A 22,547-nucleotide genomic window follows, 5' to 3' on the forward strand; every position below is an offset into this window, starting at 1 on the left:
ATAAGTGTTCCTTATCCTATATTGATTATATTTCATGATTCCATACTCGTTTATATCATGAATCCGTGAAATTTTGGGGGGAAAATCAGATTTTTATAAAATCTTCCAAAAATAAAATTTTAAGATTTGAAGGTCCATTTGACATCGGAATTGGATAATTTTTGTATGGTTGGACTCGTAAGTTTTTCCGAAATTTGAGACGTGGGTCCCACTGTCAAATATTTAAATGAATTTTGGATTTTTATTCGGAAAATTAGTAAATTCATATGGAATAAATTCCTATAATTTGTATTGAGTATATCGAATGGTTTGTGAATAGATTTGAAGCTTTTGGAGATAAATTTAAAAGGAAAAGTTGTGGTCGAGTAATTGATTGGAATTTGCAAAGCGAGGTAAGTGTCGTGGTTAACCTTAACTTGAGGGAATAGAACCCTTAAACTATTTGTTATGTGAATTGCATGTGAACGACGTATAGGCGAGGTGACGAGTGTCTATACGTCGTCAAATTAATTGTTTGCATAATTACTTGAAAAATCATAAATCGTTTTAAATCATGAATTAATTATTATAATAATTGTTTCTCTCTTATTCTTTGTCAAATATTAATCCTTGAATTCATGCATTAATTGTTACATGCTATTTGAATTATGTGTCTTAATTGTTATTTGACATTTAGCATATTAAATATTAAACTGCCTATTTTATTTCTGATTTCCATAATAATTTGCTATTTATCTTTGTTTGTTTCATAATTAAATTATAATTATTGTATGCTTGATGTCTTATAATTTTATATTAATTGTTGTATTTATTGGAGAAATTTCTTCTATAAGAATTGGTAAATGAATATGTTGGAGGAGCGGGTTGCACGCCGCAACAAAATTGATTGAAATGAATATATTGGAGGATCGGGTTGCACGCCGCAATAGACTTATTAAAAGTCCATATTGGAGGATCGGGTTGCACGCCGCAACAGACTTATTAAAAGTCCATATTGGAGGATCGGGCTGCACGTCGCAACAGGCTTATTTAAATTGAATATATTGGAGAAGCGGGTTGCACGCCGCAACAGAATTGAATATGAATATATTGGAGGAGCGGGTTGAACGCCGTAACAGAATTGAATATGAATATATTGTGAGAGCGGGTTGCACGCTGCAACGGAAATTGATGGAAATGATAATTAGTTATGACTGCTGAGTTGGCTTCAATTATTATAAATGAGTTACCTGATTTATTTTTATTATTTGTTGTTGTTACTAATATTGCGTACAAGTTAATGTAAGTGACCCGCCTTAGCCTCGTCACTACTTCGTCGAGGTTAGGCTCAGCACTTACCAGTACATGGGGTCGGTTGTACTGATACTACACTCTGCACTTCTTGTGCAGATTTCGCAGTTGGTCCCAGCGGCGTACCATAGACTTGCTCGGATTTCAACTACTCGGAGGAGACTTGAGGTATAACTGCACAGCGTCCGCAGTTCTGAAGTCCCCGTCTATTTTACTTTAGTTGTGTGTTTGTTTCCATACAGCTTTAATTTATTCAGACCCTTATTTGTATTATTCTAGAAGCTCGTGCACTTGTGACACCAAATTCTGGGATGGTATTTAGACACCGTTATTTTTATGAATTAATCACTATATTTCAGATTTTACTTCCGTAATTGTTCTTTGTTATTAATAAATTTAAAAATTATTTTAAAAATTGATAATATTATTCTAACGTTGGCTTGCCTAGCAAGTGAAATATTATGCGTCATCACGGTCCGAAGGTGGGAATTTTGGGTCGTGACAATAAAGTTCTTGGATTGAGTAATCTTAGTTGATTTTGTTGGAAAATTTGTATATCTTTATCTATATCTATTATTTCATCTAACTGTTGATTTTCTTCTTGTCTTCTTCTGGTTACTATTCGTGATAACATATTATTACCTATTCTATTATCTGAGAAACTTATTCTTGGTCTTTCTTCGGTTGTTCTGGTCCTACTTGGAAAAAGGTCCATTTTTTAGGCTTTCTTACTAATTTTTCTTTTTGAGGTGTTATTTCTACTCTTTTTAGTTGTTCTATTATATATATGTGTGTGTGTGTGCAAAAACTACTTAAATCATGTGAATCGTATTTTACATGCTAACTCCGCCTCTGAGTCCTACAGGCATTTACAAGATGAATTACATTATTAGTTCAATAACTTCTCGAGTATTGTTTTCTCTTTAGGCCTTTTTTTTTGTTTAACCATATAGTATTCGAAATCTACTGACCCAATTAATTTAGATATGCGCAGTAGAAAACTTATCATATAAGATTTTAACGAAAAAGGACTCCATTTTCAATACTCGAATCTGAATTTTCTGCATGATTATGATGGAGGAACAATTAATATTTCATATGACTTGATGGTCTTTAATAATTCACTCTCCTGTTAATCATATAATGTGAAAGGAAAGACGAGACTTGCCAATGCAACATACTGATATTTGATATGCAAGTTGCAACAGAGAGGGTCTCCAATGGAAGAGGGGGTTTGTAGTGGAGTCCCAATAGAGTTTTATTCAAATGAATCAAAACATTAAGTGATTTAGTTAACTTTGATAAATAATTACAGAATAAACAGCAATTTATGGTAAGAAATAAAGTTTTAAATCTCTACAGTGCCAAATCCAACACTTATACAAGTTGAGTTGTGATAATAGGTGGACACTATAGAAAATAAGCAACTAAAACACGAATGCACGTGGCGATACGAGTTAAGGCAGAATTATTTGGAGTCTATGAAGTTTTATTGTTCTAGTGCAAATACATAATTCTTATATTATTGGTTTTTGATATTAGGTTTTTCTACTAATATAGTTGGTTAATTGTAAAAGGGCAAAATAGCCTTTGATCATCAACTTGAGTTAGTAATTAGTACAAGGTAGTAGTCAAATCACACAATAGTCTTGTTATATATCTTGTTGTCTGGGATTTGAATCCATTGTTGTGCAAACTTTTAGTATTTATTTCTGTTCTTTTTTTTTGGTCTGAGATGAATTTAAATGGAACAAGATGATCAGAAATATTCACGTTCAATTCTATTAACACATATATATATATATATATATATATATATATATATATACATTTAAATCTGTTTAAATTAAGATTACAAAGTAGTGTGCAAACATACAACAAAATGGAGAAACACCATTTCAACTTGAAAACATTGAATCTCCGCGAGTACCAAAAGTGGGTGCTAAGCTTGAATTTTCACTGCACTCTGTCAAAGCTCATCTTCATCATTGTCTCGTTGCTCATTTGCTTCTGATTTGTATTGTAAATAACCTGTGTCTAATGTCTCACTACATTCCTAATACAAGACTCGCTAATGAAGCAGATTTGGGCTGCTACTTCAACTTGTGCCCAAGCGTCATATAGATTATCGAAGGCATAAAGAATAATTCAACAAGACATAAGGCTTGGAACCTTGCGAGCATACGCCAACACCATCACGAAATCCTTAGCTGACGAACCAACTATTGCTGGAGCTATTTCTGAAACAGTAGTTTGTAGCCACATATCAACCAAATTACTCAGTTGGAGAGTGGGAACTACCAACTGCCCCATGTATCTAATCTCAACCTACAAGAGAGCCACAATGGTTAGCACAACATAAAAATCATCAAATTGAGTGTGTTTTCAACATTCAGATTCACTCTGAGGAGCGCTCCTCTGCCCCCCCCACACACTCTCTCTCTCTCCTTTTCATTGATAGGTACAAGAATAGTCTCCTTCTAAAGAAGACCGAGTGATATCAGCTACACTTGTCACCTACTGCTAACTCCCAGACAAGTTTGATTAAGAATAACACATCCATTTATTTGATTCACAGATATGGAAAAGGAGCACAACTAATGCGTACAACTCATCAGACAACACGAAATATTCAAAGTTGCATACTCAGGCTTCACTCGAGTCAAATGACAGTAAACGTTATTCAAGTTTATTAACAACTAGATGTAGTCCAACTCTGCCTGTCAATAAAAATCAGTATAAACTGCTCAAAACTACCACTTTCCATCTGAAATACTGGTTTCACTGTAAAAAAAAAAAAAAAAAAAAAAATTATGCCTCAGTCCCAAACAAGTTGGGTCGGCATTAAGAATCCTTACTGGCGACCATCTTCCCCATTCAAATTTATCTCAAGCCACTGGTTTCTATAAAGTATAAATTAGAATACAATATCATCCCTGCCCCACTTCAACACCTCTTTACAACTTTCTCCTCATCAATTACAAAAAGAACATTTAAAAAACAATAACACCAACTAAGCCTCAGTTCCTAAACAAGTTGGTGTCGGCTATATGAATCCTCACTCACCATCCCCATTTAAGTTCATCTCAGGCCACAAAAGGAACGCTTTAAAAAGAAAAGAAAAAAGCTCAAAGGGAAACTAAATATTAGCTTCAAATTGTCACTTTACATCAAGCAATACCCCTTGGCCATTTCCTTGTACTTATATCATGTGAAATTATAACAGTTCATTTAAAACAACAGCTGTGTCACTGTCACCAATGCACACAGCAAGGTTGCACACTTACACTAGTTCATTTTGAAGTTGGGGGCTTCAATACTGATACAGTTTCTGCCCCTTGCATTACCCATAAATTTTTATACTCGACCAATTTTCTTGAGCTCCAAGTTCTAAAACTGACAGGACCAACATTACACCCAACAGAATAAAGGATGACAGAAAAAAATTGCCTACATAAATTTTCAAACTTCAAACCTAGAAAAGTTATGATTGTAAATAAATGTTAGTGACATTTATTGATTGCTAAATTGCAAAAAGATATAAAAAGATAATTACCTCATCTTCGCTAGAAAGATCCAACTTCCTCATCAAGTACTTTTGGATGAATGAAACTGGAATATTGCCATCCCTGCAGTAGAATATAAAAGATGTGAATTCAGTCATCAGCATTACCATTCTGTAAAAAGCAAAAAAGGTGCATGTAGAGCTGCTTCATCAAATGCTCAAACTAAAGCCAACTTAAATTGAGTGCTAACTTTGTCCTCACAGCACACTCAAGGCAATCAGTTATTTATTTATTTATTTTTACTATTAAATCTGAATGTACTCAGCCTTAAAGCATAACCAACTATGAAGGTCAGCTCAAGTGCTTGGATAGACACAAAGTGTCACCATTATCTGTCACTTCTATTTTCCCTTCTTTTGTTTTTGTAGTAGTAGTTGGTGAGATTGTGTAACGACCCAATATGTCGTTTTGAGAATCTGCACTTCGCTCGGAGTTTTGAGAGCTCGAGCATCTCCGCATGATGTGTTATGACTTGCGTAAATCGTCGGTGTTGGTTTACAAATTATCCGGAATCGATTTGGAAGGATGAACTTCAAGATTCAAGCTCTAAGTTGGAAGAATTGACTAAGGTAGATTTTTGGGTAAACGATCTCGGAATCGGGATTTGAAGGTTCCAGCAGGTTCGTATGATGGTTTCGGACTTGGGCGTATGTTCGGATTGGGTTTTGGATAACCCGGAAACATTTTGGCGTCTATTGTGGAAGTTAGCATTTTGGAAGAAATTCATCATATTTGAGCTGAAGTGCATTTTAATGTTATCGATGTCCGTTTGGGATTTTGAGTCTGAGAATAGCTCCGTATGGTGATTTTGGTATTGGGAGCACGTCCGAAAATGGATTTGGAGGTCCGTAGGTCATTTTGGAATCGTTTGGCAAAAATTAAAAATTTGAAGGTTTTTGAGAAGTTTGATCGGAAGTGGACTTTTTGATATCGGAGTCGGAATCCGATTTCGAAAGTTGGAGCAGGTCCGTAATGTCAAATGTGACTTGTGTGCAAAATTTGAGGTCAACCGGAGTTGATTTGATATGGTTCGGACGCTCGGTTGCGATTCTAGAAGTTCTTGAAGTTTAGTTGATCTTCATGCGTTTTGGCGTCCGATTCGTTGTTTTAGAAGTTATTTTGATGATTTGAGCGTGCGAGCAAGTTCGTGTTGTGTTTCTAGACTTGGGTGCATGATTGGTTTGGAGCCCCGAGGGCTCGGGTGAGTTTCGGATTAGTTTCGGATTGATTCTTCATAAATTTTGATTGCTGGTATTGGTATCATCGCATTTGCGATGTATTGGTCGCAAATGCGACAGCCGCAATTGCGAAGCAGCCATCGCATTTGCGAAGTCTGGGTTGCTGGGGAGAGTTCGCATTTGCGAAGAACTCTGCCGCATTTGCGAAATTTCTGCCTTCGTATTTGCGAAGTATAAGGTCGCAATTGCGACCAAAGCAGGAGGCCCTCCCGTTCGCATTTGCGATACATTGTTCGCATTTGCGAGGGTCGCATTTGCGAACCCCCTGTCGCAAATACGATATCTACAACTTGTTAAGTGCTGAGAAATCCGAGACTTAGCTTCATTTGGGTATATTTTGAACCCTAGGTCCGAGAAGAGGCGATTTTGTGAAGGGATTTTCATACCAAATCATTGGATAAGTACCTCTAATCATTTCCCAACTACATTTCATGATTATATATATGATTTAACATCAAATTCATGAGAATTTAAAGGAAAATTTGGGAAAAATTATAAAATCTTTTAAAAATGCAAAATGATGATTTGAAGGACAAATTGGTATCGGAACTTGATAATTTTAGTATAGTTAAATTCGTACCGGAATGGGTATTTGGGTTTTGTAAATTTTATCGGGATCTCCTGCTTCATGCCTTACTTGACTCTTAGAAACTAAGAACATAATATTAAATGATAGATATCAAGACTTAGCTTATTATAACTTGATCAAATTTGATGGAATTCTGAGAATATATTGATGTGTCTAATTCGGTCATTTCTATGCTTAATCGTTAATACATTGCTACGGCCTATCTCCTTGGGATACTAGATTCTATACTTGTATTGTGGATCATTTGTGAGATTGTGGAAGTATTTGAATAATACGGTTCTTGAGGGTTTATTGAATCATTGTTGGCTCGAAAAGCTGTGATTGTGATTTGTTTGGAACATCTGTTAAAATACTCTCCTTGATGTTATTTATGCTTCCTGCCTTGTTTGACATTGATAGACATATGCTTGGTAAGGAAGAGTGTAAAAGTACGAAGGGTGATGCCATGCCATATTATTAAGAGTAAAAGCACGAAGGGTGATGTCGTGCCATATTATTGAGAGTAAAAGCACGAAGGGTGATGCCGTGCCATATCATTGTGAGTAAAAGCACGAAGGGTGATGTCGTGCCATGTTATGTGAGTAAAAGCACGAAGTGTGATGTCGTGCCATTGTATTGATATTATTACGCTTTCATGTTATGGTGAGTTCATGGCACGAAGGGTGCTTCCGTGCAAGTGAGGACGAGAGACATGCATTATGTTGTGATATCTCTTTCTTGGAGATATTTTTGTCTTTACCTGGAGTTGTTGTTATCGTGTTCATAGTTCTTATGTGATATGTTGTTACTGTTCTGTCTTATCCTCTATCACCTTTGTTGTCGTGTTACCATGCCTTCTATTTACTTAAACTTGCCAATATCATGCTTACTTCCTGCTGTTATGATTGCATCCATGTCATCTGTTTTGTTGCACTTAAGTGTAGGTCTTCTTCTGTACTAGTCGTTCATGTCCCTACTTGCAAATTTATAAAGATCATGTGTTCGCTTCCTTATTTGCCATATCTATTTTCATGCCTTCACCTTGCTAGTTAGTCGAAGTTACATCCCTTTTTCCTAATCGTTGTTATTACCTCTATGTTTTCTGTTCAGTATGTTACTGATGTTCTCATGTACATTCTCGTTCTCCATAGTTAATTGCGTATTTCCTACACTATTATTTCTATTATCGGAATTTTTGTCATTTGGTTGGTATTGTTTTACACATAATTGGTGAGGATGAGATAAATGCACGAAGGGTGTTGCCGTGCCGTTGGATTTGATGTCTTGAATATATTTCTCACATTATGAAAGTTTTGAGGTGACTGTTTTAATTTATAAGCTTTCGCTCTAAGGAAAGGATTGGGTGAGATATTGATACCTGTTGAATTGTGTTTTCTTCTAGTACTCCGTTATTGCTTTGTATATTCGTTTCGTGTGCTCTATTCTGTTGTACTGTAGTATAGTTCTATTGTTAGTTTATATTACAGGTTTTATCGGTGAGCATCTCTTAACCAAAGCCTCGTCACTACTTCGACGAGGTTAGACAAGATACTTACTCAGTACATGGGGTCGGTTGTACTGATACTATACTTCTGCATATTGTGTGCAGATATTGGTTGTTGTTGTTGCTGTGTTCTATGGTTGCCGGGATTGAAGATGTACCTGCGTTCCTGTTGTAGCTGCCTCTTTCATGGTAGCCCTAGATTTATAAAAACTCTGTTTATGTATTTTTCAAACAGAAGATGTATTTATTTCATATCAGCTTGTAAATTCTATTCTTAGAAACTCATGATTTGTACTACCAGTCCTTGGGGATGTATAAGACTTAGATAACTCCTTGTTAAATTGTGTTATTAAATTAATTGAAAATGGAAAATCGTTAATTGGCTTACCTAGCGGGTTGGGTTAGGTGTCATCACGACTAGTGAATTCCGGGTCGTGACAGGTAGTATCAGAGCACTAGGTTCGTAGGTTCAACGAGTCATGAGCAAGTGTCTAGTAGAGTCCTGCGGATCGGTTTGATGACGTCCATACCTATCCTCGGGAGGCTATAGGGCATTTAGGAAAAATTTCCCTTTCTTTTTTCCTTATCGTGTGGCCTTGTTTCAGCTTGAAATCTATGATTTTGACTCTTCCCAATCGCTCATATGTGATGTTTTGCACTCAGTATTCGCTATGCGCCGATGATCGGTGATGCTGCAGATAGAGTACGACGGGCTATGGATGCTTGATTATCATCGCGATGTGTTGTCTAGCATCAGTAGCATATGCAGTGTTAAATCTTCTAGTCGTTTATTTGAGGTATGAGGTGGGTTCATATGTCTAGTTGGTAAGCACAGATTTGGGAAGATTGACTGGTGGCTAGGCTATTGTGATTAAGGTGGGTTCATGGCAAGGTGTCGATTTGAGTATAATCGGTGGGCCATCTCCTGCATGATGAGTTTGGATCGTGTGTCTCGTATGAGGTTTCCATTCGGTGGAGTGCATATGTTATCATTTCAGAGCATTTGGGGAAGTTGTTTGACTATTGCAATGATGGGTAAGCGCTTGGCAGAGTCTTCGGGGTGTTCTATGATCGGCATTACATGAGTTTTGAAGTATTCAGCTAAATAGTCATGCGAAATTGGGGCATGCTGTGAAGATATGGTACTTTGGGTTGCAGATGAGGTGTTCTATGGCTTCGAGCTAAGTGGTGGAGTCTGCTAATGACGATCGGATTGTAGGATCATGGGTCATATCAGTTTCCGGACCGAGAGACTGCTTGGTTATTTCTTTGAATGGGCATATGCTGGTGAAGCACGGGTTGCTCGACGCGTATTAGTCGTGTATTGAAGATCAGAATAAGATGAGCGGTTATCGAGAAGGTTCTAGCGAGTTCCAGGTCTTATGTAGCCTTTAAGGACTTTTGAATTTGTCTACGGGTGGGCTTGAAAAAGGTAGCGAATGGTAATCGGATCTGCGGTTGTCAAGAAAGGTCTACATGTCAATGTTGGAGTGATGCAAGAAATGGCTTCAGGTTCCCAGGAAGTTCCCTCAGGGCGGTCATATCAGATTGAGTTACTTTCGGGTTGGCAGTATGCGTGACACGATTGAGTTAGAGGCAATTAGTTCTGATTACTCGATTAGGTGTTACTGAGTTTCGAAGAATTTATCATGGTTATGACCACGGCCGGAGTTGGTGTTTACCACAGGTATAGAAGCTATATTGCGTACAGTGGTGTTCTCCTGGATTGAGTTAAATGAAATATTCTCGGTTGATGAGGTGTTCAATTTGCTTATGGTTCAGAGTTGACTATGAGATTTTCGTAGTGTCGCGAATTAGCATGTTAGGGGCGATGCGCCGTATGGGGTTGAAAAGTTGCATGTACGATGTTGCAGTTTAGTTTTGGAGGGAGGGATATGAGTTCTTGATGACTTGGACGACTTCGGGTGTCTAATGTTTAGCTGGCACTATCTGTTCCCGCCGCAGGAGAGTTCGCATGTTGGCAGGTGCATTGTGTGTTGACTTATATGTATTTTTCCGTAGAATGATGGAGTGTGGGTGACACATCAGCCATTTGAGTAGCGGTGTTGAAATTGGATATGAAGATTCTGGTAATCGCGAGGTTTAGAGATTGGATGTTCTCGTGGCAGACTATTCCTTGATTGCGAGTCGTGAAGAAATGTTGAGGATTGGACGATTGATGATAGGTGTTATGGAAAGGTTGCTATGGATTTTTGGAAGGTTAATTACATGTTCGGGGATGATCGGAAATTGGTTTGGGGGTTGCTTTTGAGCCTAATGAGAATGTGTATTCTGTATCGGATCGGATTTGTTTGTTCTTGCACAGTTGTTACCACATGTATATCATCGGGCGAAATGGATGTTATTCGCGACTTGGTTTATGTTATATGTTTCTCTCTTATACTGTGACGGGTTGTAAGGGTTACATGATTCTTCACATGCATATTGTGGTACAGTTTAGGCCTCATGGCACTATGGGCGAGGTGGCCTTCGTGATGTTGATTTGCTTATTGCACCATAGTTGTGCTTGTCCTTCTCAGTATTGTTTGTTCCTAATAATTTTCCCACTGTTATATTTTCGTGCACTCTGTTGTACTTGATGTTGACACACATGTGATCAGTGAGCCCGAGTATTATGGCTCGATGGGTACCCTATGTGGATTGATATGATGGGATCGGGTTGCACGCCGCAACAGTACAGTGATGAAATGTGACTCATTATTCCTATTTCGTGTATTTTGCTTTCACCTAGTTGAAAATAGTTCATAGTAAAATGCTAAAATTTCCCTACCTGCTTAACTTGCTTTGTAGTCTTCTTATTTAGTTTTCTTACTGTTATCTGTCATGTCTGAATTATTACTTGCTAGTGTACGGAACCGGGTTGTGTGGGGCTCCATATGATTATTGTTGATACGTGTCGGTGGGGCTGCTTGTATTGGCTGAGATGAGGTTTCTAGACTTGAGAATGGCACTGTTGTATTGGGACGACGAAGGTTTGGAAGAATGAAACTGTATTTTTGCTGAGGATTTGGACAATGGCCCTGGTCGGACGAGTGAGTTTCTTGGCTTTTTGATCAGATGAGTGGTTAAGCGGTTATGCGTATTTCTTTCATCATCGGTAGGGTATGAGGGTTTTGAACGAGGTTTTAATCAATACGAGGTTTGCTACCGGCATCAGATTTGTTTTTGGGCAGTAATGGTGGTTAGCAGTCCCTACTGTGAGTGTCGAAGTGATGGGGTATATTATGTGATTACATCTTGGGTTATGGGTATAACTTGATACAGCTTGTTCAGACTTATACAGTGTGTAGATGTGGGATTCGGGTCTTGTAATGAATTCCGGATGATAGAGATTGGGTTCTAAGGTTTAGGGACCAAGGTCAAAATAAGGATCTCTAGTTATGTTGTGTTGGCGGGCTTATGTGGATCAAGGTGACGTGGGATCACCCCCGGGTTTACGCATAGTAAGATTATACCGTGATTTGATAGCATTAGAATGAGTCTTGGCACGTTCGAGGACGAACATGTGTTTAAATGGTGGAGGATGTAACGACCCGACATGTCGTTTTGAGAATCTGCACTTCGCTCGGAGTTTTGAGAGCTCGAGCATCTCCGCATGATGTGTTATGACTTGCGTAAATCGTCGGTGTTGGTTTTCAAGTTATTCGGAATTGATTTGGAAGGATGAACTGCAAGATTCAAGCTCTAAGTTGGAAGAATTGACTAAGGTGGATTTTTGGGTAAACGTTCTCGGAATCGGGATTTGAAGGCTCCAGCAGGTTCGTATAATGATTTCGGACTTGGGAGTATGTTCGGATTGGGTTTTGGATAACCCAAGAGCATTTTGGCGCCTATTGTGGAAGTTAGCATTTTGGAAGCAATTCATCATATTTGGGCTGAAGTGCATTTCAATGTTATCGATGTCCGTTTGGGATTCCGAATCTGAGAATAACTCCGTGTGGTGATTTTGGTATTGGGAGCGCGTCCGAAAATGGATTTGGAGTTCCGTAGGTCATTTTGGAGTCGTTTGGCAAAAGTTAGAAATTTGAAAAAATTTTAGAAGTTTGACCGGAAGTGGACTATTTGATATCGGGATCGGAATCCGATTTCAGAAGTTGGAGCAGGTCCGTAATGTCAAATGTGACTTGGGTGCAAAATTTGAGGTCAACCGGAGTTGATTTGATATGGTTCGGACGCTCGGTTGCGATTCTAGAAGTTTTTGAAGTTTAGTTGATCTTCATGCGTTTTGGCGTCCGATTCGTTGTTTTAGAAGTTATTTTGATGATTTGAGCGCGCGAGCAAGTTCGTGTTGTGTTTCTAGACCTGGGTGCATGATTGGTTTGGAGCCCCGAGGGCTCGGGTGAGTTTCGGATTAGTTTCGAATTGATTCTTCATAAATTTTGATTATTGGTACTGGTATCATCGCATTTGCGATGTATTGGTCGCAAATGCGACAGCCGCAATTGCGAAGCAGCCATCGCATTTGCGAAGTCTGAGTTGCTGGGGAGAGTTCGCATTTGCGAAGAACTCTGCCGCATTTGCGAAATTACTGTCTTCGCATTTACGAAGTATAGGGTCGCAATTGCGACCAAAGCAGGAGGCCCTCCAGTTCGCATTTGCGAGGGTCGCATTTGCGAACCCCCTGTCGCAAATGCGACATTTGCAACTTGTTAAGTGCTGAGAATTCCGAGACTTTGCTTCATTTGGGTATATTTTGAACCCTAGGTCCGAGAAGAGGCGATTTTGTGAAGGGATTTTCATACCAAATCATTAGGTAAGTACCTCTAATCATTTCCCAACTACATTTCATGATTATATATATGATTTAACATCAAATTCATGAGAATCTAAAGGAAAATTTGGGGAAAATTGTAAAATCTTTCAAAAATGCAAAATGATGATTTGAAGGACAAATTGGTATCGGAACTTGATAATTTTAGTATGGTTGAATTCGTACCGGAATGGGTGTTTAGGTTTTGTAAATTTTATCGGGTTCCGAAGTGCGGGCTCGGGGAGTTGACTTTTATTGACTTTTTAGAATTTGAATATAAATCACACCTTTATTAATTGAAGTTGTTTTGTGTGATGTGCTTAAGTCGCCTTTGACTAGATTGAGCCGAACGGAGGTGAATTGGTAAAGGAAAAGCTAAATTGAGTATTGAATTAGCCGAATTGACGTAAGTGTTTTGCCTAAGTTTGTTGAGGGAATTTTTCTTCTTATTTGTCATTGTTTGCCACATGCGGGGGTGATACATATATGAGGTGACGAGCGTATATGTATGTGCCAGGGTTAATCATGCTCGGGGGTGGACTATGTTACATTTATGGTTGTAAAATTTCGTGATCTCCTGCTTCATGCCTTACTTGACTCTTAGAAACTAAGAACATAATATTAAATGATAGAAATCAAGACTTAGTTTATTATAACTTGATCAAATTTGATGGAATTCTGAGAATATATTGATGTGTCTAATTCGGTCATTTCTATGCTTAATCGTTAATACATTGCTATAGCCGATCTCCTTGGGATACTAGATTCCATACTTGTGTTGTGGATCATTTGTGAGATTGTGGAAGTATTTGAATAATACGGTTCTTAAGGGTTTATTGAATCATTGTTGGCTCGAAAACTTGTGATTGGGATTTGTTTGGAACATCCGTTAAAATACTCTCCTTGATGTTATTTATGCTTCCTGCCTTGTTTGTCATTGATATACATATGCTTGGTAAGGAAGAGAGTGAAAGCACGAAGGGTAATGCCGTGCCATATTATTGAGAGTAAAAGCACAAAGGGTGATGTCGTGCCATATTATTGAGAGTAAAAGCACGAAGGGTGATGCCGTACCATATCATTGTAAGTAAAAGCACGAAGGGTGATGTCGTGCCATGTTATGTGAGTAAAAGCACGAAGTGTGATGTCGTGCCATTGTATTGATATTATTACGCTTTCATGTTATGGTGAGTTCATGGCACGAAGGGTGCTTCCGTGCAAGTGAGGACGAGAGACATGCATTATGTTGTGATATCTCTTTCTTGGAGATATTTTTGTCTTTACCTGGAGTTGTTGTTATCGTGTTCATAATTCTTATGTGATATGTTGTTACTGTTCTGTCTTATCCTCTATCACCTTTGTTGTCGTGTTACCATGCCTTCTATTTACTTAAACTTGCCAATATCATGCTTACTTCCTGCTGTTATGATTGCATCCATGTCATCTGTTTTGTTGCACTTAAGTGTAGGTCTTCTTCTGTACTAGTCGTTCATGTCCCTACTTGCAAATTTATAAAGATCATGTGTTCGCTTCCTTATTTGCCATATCTATTTTCATGCCTTCACCTTGCTAGTTAGTCGAAGTTACATCCCTTTTTCCTAATCGTTGTTATTACCTCTATGTTTTCTGTTCAGTATGTTACTGATGTTCTCATGTACATTCTCGTTCTCCATAGTTAATTGCGTATTTCCTACACTATTATTTCTATTATCGGAATTTTTGTCATTTGGTTGGTACTGTTTTACGCATAATTGGTGAGGATGAGATAAATGCACGAAGGGTGTTGCCGTGCCGTTGGATTTGATGTCTTGAATATATTTCTCACATTATGAAAGTTTTGAGGTGACTGTTGTAATTTATTGGCTTACGCTCTAAGGAAAGGATTGGGTGAGATATTGATACCTGTTGAATTGTGTTTTCTTCTAGTACTCCGTTATTGCTTTGTATATTCGTTTCGTGTGCTCTATTCTGTTGTACTGTAGTATAGTTCTATTGTTAGTTTATATTACAGGTTTTATCGGTGAGCATCTCTTAACCAAAGCCTCGTCACTACTTCGACGAGGTTAGACAAGATACTTACTCAGTACATGGGGTCGGTTGTACTGATACTACACTTCTGCATATTGTGTGCAGATATTGGTTGTTGTTGTTGCTGTGTTCTATGGTTGCCGGGATTGAAGATGTACCTGCGTTCCTGTTGTAGCTGCCTCTTTCATGGTAGCCCTAGATTTATAAAAACTCTGTTTATGTATTTTTCAAACAGAAGATGTATTTATTTCATATCAGCTTGTAAATTTTATTCTTAGAAGCCCATGATTTGTACTACCAGTCCTTGGGGATGTATAAGACTTAGATAACTCCTTTGTAAAATTGTATTATTAAATTAATTGAAAATGGGAAATCGTTAATTGGCTTACCTAGCGAGTTGGGCTAAGTGCCATCACGACTAGTGAATTCCGGGTCGTGACAGATTAGCCAGGACTTCGCCATAGTTACCCGAAGAAGAAACTATTACCAACTTGGGAAATTGGATATTAGCAGAAGGGCATAAAATATTACCAAGTCTCAAATATCGAATTTCATGAAGCTATAGATATTCTTTTTTTGATAACCGAGAAATCTCCGTGGGCAAGTGGCGCACGGTTTGGAATTTGATGGATAATGGGCCCACCCATCTACCCTTCTCCACTTAAATACCAGGCTAGGCTTTTGTCTAGGCAAGGTTGGAACCCATGACGTGTGGCCACACATCACAAGTTGCGCTTTTACCACTAGACCAAAGCCCTGGGTCAAAGCTATAGATATTCTTTATGCAGCCTATATGACTTGTTAGAGCATAATACTAAACCTAGACAGAACAGCAGGACAAAGAAAATTGCTTCACCATGGATTCATATAAAATTACGAAAAAAACTTACTTTATTCTCAAGTAACTTGCAGAAATCTGAGGCAAAGGTGCATCTCCCTCCCTACAGTTAATTTGAGAGTTATTAATAAAAATATTGTATAGTTCAATCTCTAACTATAAACAGATAAACAGAAAAGTTCGGAAAGATAAAAGCAGAGTCTTACTGGTCTTCAGAGGTCACTAATGAGAACCAAACTGGATTAGTCCTCCTTCCACATTTGACACTGATCGAATCCAGCGCAGTTTGTGGTGATATACCAAATTTCCCAAAAGTTGATGCCTTCTTTCGACGGATTTTTCGCAACTTTTTAGGTTTTTCAGATTCTGGAGGAGCAGGACCATATTCGTTGTTGTCATCTTGGACTTTTAATTTCTGTCCATGTTTTTTGACTTTAGTTATCCGGGCTTGAACCTCATTGTCATGGCAATGCAGACTTCCTGATTTGGCGCCAATAGAACCCTGAGAAGTAAATGTTGAACACTTGCTCTTGTTTGCTACTTCCACCAAACAATTCAAAGGGTTCCATAAATTAACTTTGCATTCCCATTGTTCCGTGCCATTGTCTGTTTCTTTGTCCATTGTGGGATGGCTAGAATGCTCGGTGTTGGAATAATTCTGGAAAAATCATATGATTTACCGATATAATAATATCCACAGAAAAATAGGGATGCCACTGACCAAAGAAAAACTTATCAGGGCGAAAAGGAGACAACGGAAAATGCAGAAACTCAAGAGAATTAATATAGTTATTTAGCACAATGTCCTAGTCTCCTAGATTCATTCTGTGTGATTAGGTTAGTAGTATAGAGTATGCTTCCAAATTCTGACATGGTTAGAAATCACAGAGTGTTCAGGTAATTTTTCTTATCTAAAAACTTTTTTACTTCCTGTATTCTGAACTTACCTTATTTGAAGTAGCCTAAACTCATGAATAAGGAGCTCTCCATTGAAAATTGAATTTTGGTTTACTGTTCCAGAAAAGTCTTCTGCTCTTCTTTTCTCTTTTTGTATGGTATCAGAGCTTGGGTAATGAATCCCTCTAAAATTTAAATTTCAGGTTATTGTTTCATCAACTTTTTCCGTTACTCGTTAGCCCCCAATTCAAGCTACATTGATGATGTCCAGGAGATTTGCAACACCATTCCTCTTTCTGGTGGTTGAGAACAGATTCCTCTCTGTATGTGATGCAAGAAGCACTTTCTTTAGTTGTTCTGTTACCAGCGAGTTTGCGGAGGAAACGATTCTAATAATACTTTTCTTTTTGGTGATTGTGCACTATTTACGACAATATTTGAACAATATTATGCAAATGATTGCTTCTTAACAATAAATTTTCTGGCACACGGCACTTGAATTTTTAATTTTGATTTGCAAACTTAAGTTGCTCCCTACTTTGAGTTCGAGGTGAGATGTTGAAGAAAAAAAAAGGGCACCCCGGTGCACTAAGCTCCCGCTATGCGCAGAGTCCGGGGAAGGGTCGGACCACAAGGACCTATTGTACGCAGTCTTACCCTTCATTTCTGCAAGAGGTTGTTTCCACGGCTTGAACCCGTGACCTCCTGGTCACATGGCAGCAACTTTACCAGTTACGCCAAGGCTCCCCTTCTCTTGAAACTCTAGAGAATTAATACAGCTATATGTTGTCATAATCTGGATTTATTATGTGTTTAAGTTAATAGTATAGAACATTCTTCCTAATTCTGCCATGGTCAGGAATCACAATATTTAGGTAATATTCCCTGTATAATAATTTTCATTATTTTATGTCAGTGTTATCAAAAACAAAAAGCGCAAAAAAACTCTAAGGTCTGTTGGAACTTTAAGCGCAAAGTGCAAATAAATTGTGGGCTTTAACGAAGAAAGGCGCAAATGGAGAGAAACTACAAATATGTATGTCTAGTCCAAGGCTAATATCTATAAGCATGAATACCAAATATATGGACAAAGAAATTGAAGAAATTTTACAATAAAGTGAAATATCAATTGTTTAGTATTGCCTCTTTAGGATTGCCTCTTTAGGATTACGCTTATTGGCAAGGAAAAGTATGCCTTAGAGCCTTGATGACAGTATTGAAGCGCCCGCTAAGCGAGGTGAAGCGCTCAACATGTTTTGAGCCTCGCTTCAGGGCTTAAGCGCGCTTTAAGCGCGCCTTTGATAACACTGTTTTATGTATTCTAAATTTACCAATTTAAGGTCTAAAGAACATGACTTTACCTGCCTTTTATTCTGAGAAAACCTTTTCAAAGTCTCAGGCGAGCTAGGGCTATCCGGCTCTTCTCCAGAATCTTCCTCATTCTTAATTGGTTTCTCAATGGGAAATGCGGAACCCAGTAATATTTTTCTTGCCACCGATTTTGATCTTTTCCCTGTCATTCCAGTTTGTGTAGATACTCTAGGAGTGCTGACCACCAGTGATGAAAGTGATCTCTCTTTCCTCCTAACTGGCAATGTAATAGAAGGCACAATTTCAGGCGCTTTCACTTTTCGCCTCTTGTAAGGGAATATCTTTGCTCTTACATCTTCTAGATTATGATCTGGCCTGAAATATAAAATTTCAAAAGAAATCGAAAAAACAAACATTCTCAGGAGATATCCTCATATTTACGGAACGATGGAAGAAATACAGTAGGCATAATAATAGATACAGAAAAAGCGGCAATGTTAATGCTAGCAAATGAAGAATCAAAACTAACCTAGCTGAGTTAAATGGAGTACACTATCCATTTATTTTATCTAATGAGATAATTAGCTCTCTGTAGTCCGTACTCCGTATTTTTGTGTTCTCTCTTTTCCACTGCTTCAAAACTTCCAAGATCCACATAAAGGTGACTTTTTTATCAGGTAAGAAACAAGTCGCCCTTGTTCATTTGTCAAATCTCCCTCTCTATATTTCATAATCAATCTTTAATCATTACTTCTCTACTCTTAACTCTCGGAATGTCCAAACTACACCAGTAAATGAACTTTTCGTTATGATTTAAAGGTGTGAAGTAGTGAGTCACAGGTTTAACATCATACATGGCACTACATAAGCACATAACACGGCGTTATAGGGAGTAAGGAGATAGAAGAAAATGTGACCTCAATTTCTCTAAAGGGACACTGCCTAAGTTGATATTGCATATTGGACAGCATTCCCAATCTTCATCGGTGAGCTTCTTATAGATGCATTTCCTGCAAACTGGGTGGAGTTCCACAAAGAAAATTGTCAAAAACAATACACATTCTTTTGAAATAACGAACACCAGTTTCAACACTGCTAAATCAGAACACAAACTTCCCATTTTAAAGGAAAGAGAAGAAGATAAGGAAAAACTAAGCCATTCATAATCTCTCTCAAACAATTTATACAGGCTAGGAAATCAAAGCATGTTGCTTCCTATAGGATTATAAAGAAATTAAGCTTAGAAATAATTGCATAAATAACAGAGATATTTTAAAAGAAATCCCATATTGCTTGTGCGCCAACAGACGTAATGAAGCAAAAAGCATATATCACTGAGATCACATTATTGGACACAAGGAAGTATAATAGAGATAGAGGATAGGAATGGATCTTTCCATTTACAGAATTATATTGTAGCTTCAATTCTACATTATTAATCAAGGGTGCTCAGCACTAAGTATTCACAGTGGGCATAACATAAAGCAAAGAAAATTCTGCATGCATCCGCCAAACCGCTGTGCAATTTTGGCAAGAAGAAAATTCCACATATATCGACCAATGGATTTAAGTAATATATACTATGTTGTAAAGATTCTTTTACTCTATCATAACTTATCTTGTCTTAGGTAACCAACTCCCTGGCACTATAGCTAATTATACTTAAGATTTAACTTATGTACACTGAAAATATAAAAGATATTACGCATCAGTGTTGGTTTATCGACCGTTACAAGTCACTTACAATTTTTGCAGGTTTTCAATCTATGCTTGCTTTAGAAGTTTACATCCAATTGGCTTTAAAGTGACCCGATACTGTAAATATTGTTTAAAAAAATTAAACTCGATAATCTATAATTGGCTTTTTAAGTTAAAATACTTCTACACTACCAACATATATGGCGTGGTTTTTATGAAATGAGCTTGATCAAGCAGGTAGTCCAATCCCACTTATTTCATAAAGGAAATATATTGACCTTATATACCAACTACCCTCGAATCATTCAAATACCCAGCAAGCATGGAGGTGTACCTAGTTCATGTAAAGCAAAAGAATACTTGACTCCTCTTAACTTCTAAGCACATATGAAACACCCAAATGGTAGGAAGCTACCCCCTATGTTTCCTTTTATACGACATAATTTCCTTATAAGTCTGTCAAAAAAACAAGACATATTTTTATATTTGAGAACAATATACTTTAAATTTCCGATTTTACCCTTAATGAAAATCAAACAAATGCATGACATGTGTTAGAGAGATGTGCACAAATGTCCCACATTGGTAGTTGAAAAGAAATGGAAGCTACATATAAGTTGTAGGTATACTCTTAATGGTGTGAGTCATTCCGTGGAAAAACATGTAGGCTTAGCCCAAATTGAACATTATCACACCATGTTAAGTGTATTTTTTGAGTTGATTTAGCCCAACAACATGCTTTAAGACCACAAGTTTCAAAAGTTCTTAAACTCCATGCTGAAGTCAATCTAGGCAACATAAATCGGAAGGCATATAATTTCAACTTCAACTACAAGCTTAGATAATAGAAATTGATGTAAATGCAGCAAACCCAAATCGTGAATAATAACTCCAATAGTAACAAAAAGAACTTCAAAGCAACGAAAAATTCAACTGGCACAATGACCAACATATCTAACCTCCTGTTTGGATGGTTTTTTCCCGTGGTTCATTATTGTATTGTTTTCATTGATACCATGTTTGTTTCCATTGTTCTTAAAATTATATTGTATGGTGTTGTAAACCCGTTATAACTCCGTTGTTATATAACCATGAAAAAGCTCAAATTCACGGATTTGGTGATTTTTGCATCTTTACTCATAATAACTTTACGGAGCCTTGGAGCAACGGTAAAGTTGTGGCCGTGTGACCTATAGGTCGGTTCGAGCCGTGGAATCCGCCACTGATGCTTGCATCAGGGTAGGCTGCCTACATCACACGCGTTGGGGTGCGGTCCTTCCCTGAATGCTTCGTGCACCGGGCTGCCCTTTTACTCATAAACCCCAATAAACGATATGGTCTATCCAAACACTGTATACATGAATACAATACAACACAATACGATATTGTATATAATGAAACCATGGGTAACGGCCATCCAAACAGGCCATAATAGATGAATACAGATAGAGAGAGGGAACTCACATGTATGAAGACATTCAGAAATAGTAGTAGCATCTGTGAAGAGTCCGTGACAAAGTGGGCAAGTCAAGCATGCCACAATTGTATCTCTTCTCACCTTCACCGCTTGATTCGACATTCCTCTTCTTTAAATTACTTATCAGCTCTGCAAATTGAAGTATAGCTTTGTCAATTATAAGAACCTCTCAAACCCACGTGCTCAATCGGTGCATGCTCGAAATTAACACATTGGGACACATAAAATTTTACGTACATTCACATCTCTTAATCTGTATTCAATCTAATAAATGAATAACAAATCCAGAATTATCAAACATATAAAAGTTGGTCCTATTGGCTAGAATACTGATACAACAGAGAGAAATTTTGAGATTTGAGTAAATGGGTGGATTTGATTTGGGAAAAGGAACGAGCGTGGGCGATGGATATGGGTAGCGGGGGTAGGGTGGATTTGTTGGGTTGGGGGGGGGTGATCTCTTCTGTGTGTATATATCTGCGTCGGGTTTTGGGTTTGGGAGTCGGAGATTAACAGGCAAAGTACAAAGATCTTGCCTGGGTACAAAAACCTACAATAAACTTTAGGGCTGTTTGGTTGGCCTTTTAATAGAGTTAATCCATGTATAACCATATAGTATAAAATTGAGAAATTTTCATAAAATATAGTTTAGAGCCTGATTATAGTAGGTAATCATAGTTTGCCTAATTACTATTACCTAGCTACTGCTCAATTGTTACCAGCTTATATCCAGAGGCGGATCCAGAATTTAAATCTTATGGGTTCAATTTTAAGATTTTTAGCATTGAACTCATTATATTTTTAAAGTTATGGGTTAATATCTACTATTTTTACAATTTTAATAAATCTTTACATATAAATTTTTACTCCACGTCAAAAATTATGGGTTCAGTTGAACCCGTAACCACTAAGCTACATCCGCCTCTGCTTATATCACTTGTAGCAGTGTCGAGAAAATAAGTATGTTCAAAATTTGAACACTTTTTGCTAGTGGGCTATGCAAGGGTGTTCAAAGTATATTTTTTTAAACAATAAGAAGTAATATATTACCTTATATACAGTATAATTTTTTGGCAAAGAGTGTTCAATTAACCACCCTTGGCCACACACACAAATAAATAAAATGCTCTCGTCGAGAGTCAAACTGAAGACCTCCGCTTACTAAGCGACTGTTCTAACCAACTGGGCTGCGAGAGCTTGTTGTTCTCTTGTTTCGGTTCAAAACAATTGATCTCTTATTTCAGGACTACAAGTGAATTTGCTATAAAATGCAAATCTAGATACGAATGATAATTTTCTGAAAGTACAGCTACGAATGGTAAATATAGTATATATGTTTGCTATGTCGCGAAATTTTTCCT

General features: G+C 37.6%; 1 protein-coding gene across 1 annotated transcript; it reads right to left on the reverse strand.

The window, feature by feature from the left end:
- Window positions 1-3,118: 3,118 nt before the first annotated feature.
- On the reverse strand, window positions 3,119-21,744 carry LOC142171496 (E3 ubiquitin protein ligase DRIP2-like). Its single transcript, XM_075233902.1, has 8 exons — window positions 21,424-21,744; window positions 21,174-21,315; window positions 18,929-19,028; window positions 18,062-18,386; window positions 16,010-16,461; window positions 15,856-15,906; window positions 4,847-4,919; window positions 3,119-3,618 (listed from the first exon to the last, which is right to left on the reverse strand). Exons 2-8 carry the CDS (start codon window positions 21,286-21,288, stop codon window positions 3,439-3,441), a joined length of 1,296 nt encoding a protein of 431 aa, XP_075090003.1. The 5' UTR covers window positions 21,289-21,315; window positions 21,424-21,744; the 3' UTR covers window positions 3,119-3,438.
- Between the last annotated feature and the right edge of the window lie 803 nt (window positions 21,745-22,547).

Source organism: Nicotiana tabacum, chromosome 17 (genome assembly GCF_000715075.1).
Source record: "Nicotiana tabacum cultivar K326 chromosome 17, ASM71507v2, whole genome shotgun sequence".
NCBI classification, from domain to species: Eukaryota; Viridiplantae; Streptophyta; class Magnoliopsida; order Solanales; family Solanaceae; genus Nicotiana; species Nicotiana tabacum.

What these genes read in the sequence shown, in the direction of transcription:
- LOC142171496 (XM_075233902.1), bottom strand. Translation starts at nt 21,288, where the DNA reads ATGTCGAATCAAGCGGTGAAGGTGAGAAGAGATACAATTGTGGCATGC. An exon ending in TTTCTCAGAATAAAAGGCAG is followed by an intron (nt 16,462 to 18,061) that starts GTAAAGTCATGT and finishes TGATTTTTCCAG; the next exon opens with AATTATTCCAACACCGAGCA. An exon ending in GCAAGTTACTTGAGAATAAA is followed by an intron (nt 4,920 to 15,855) that starts GTAAGTTTTTTT and finishes ATTCTACTGCAG; the next exon opens with GGATGGCAATATTCCAGTTT.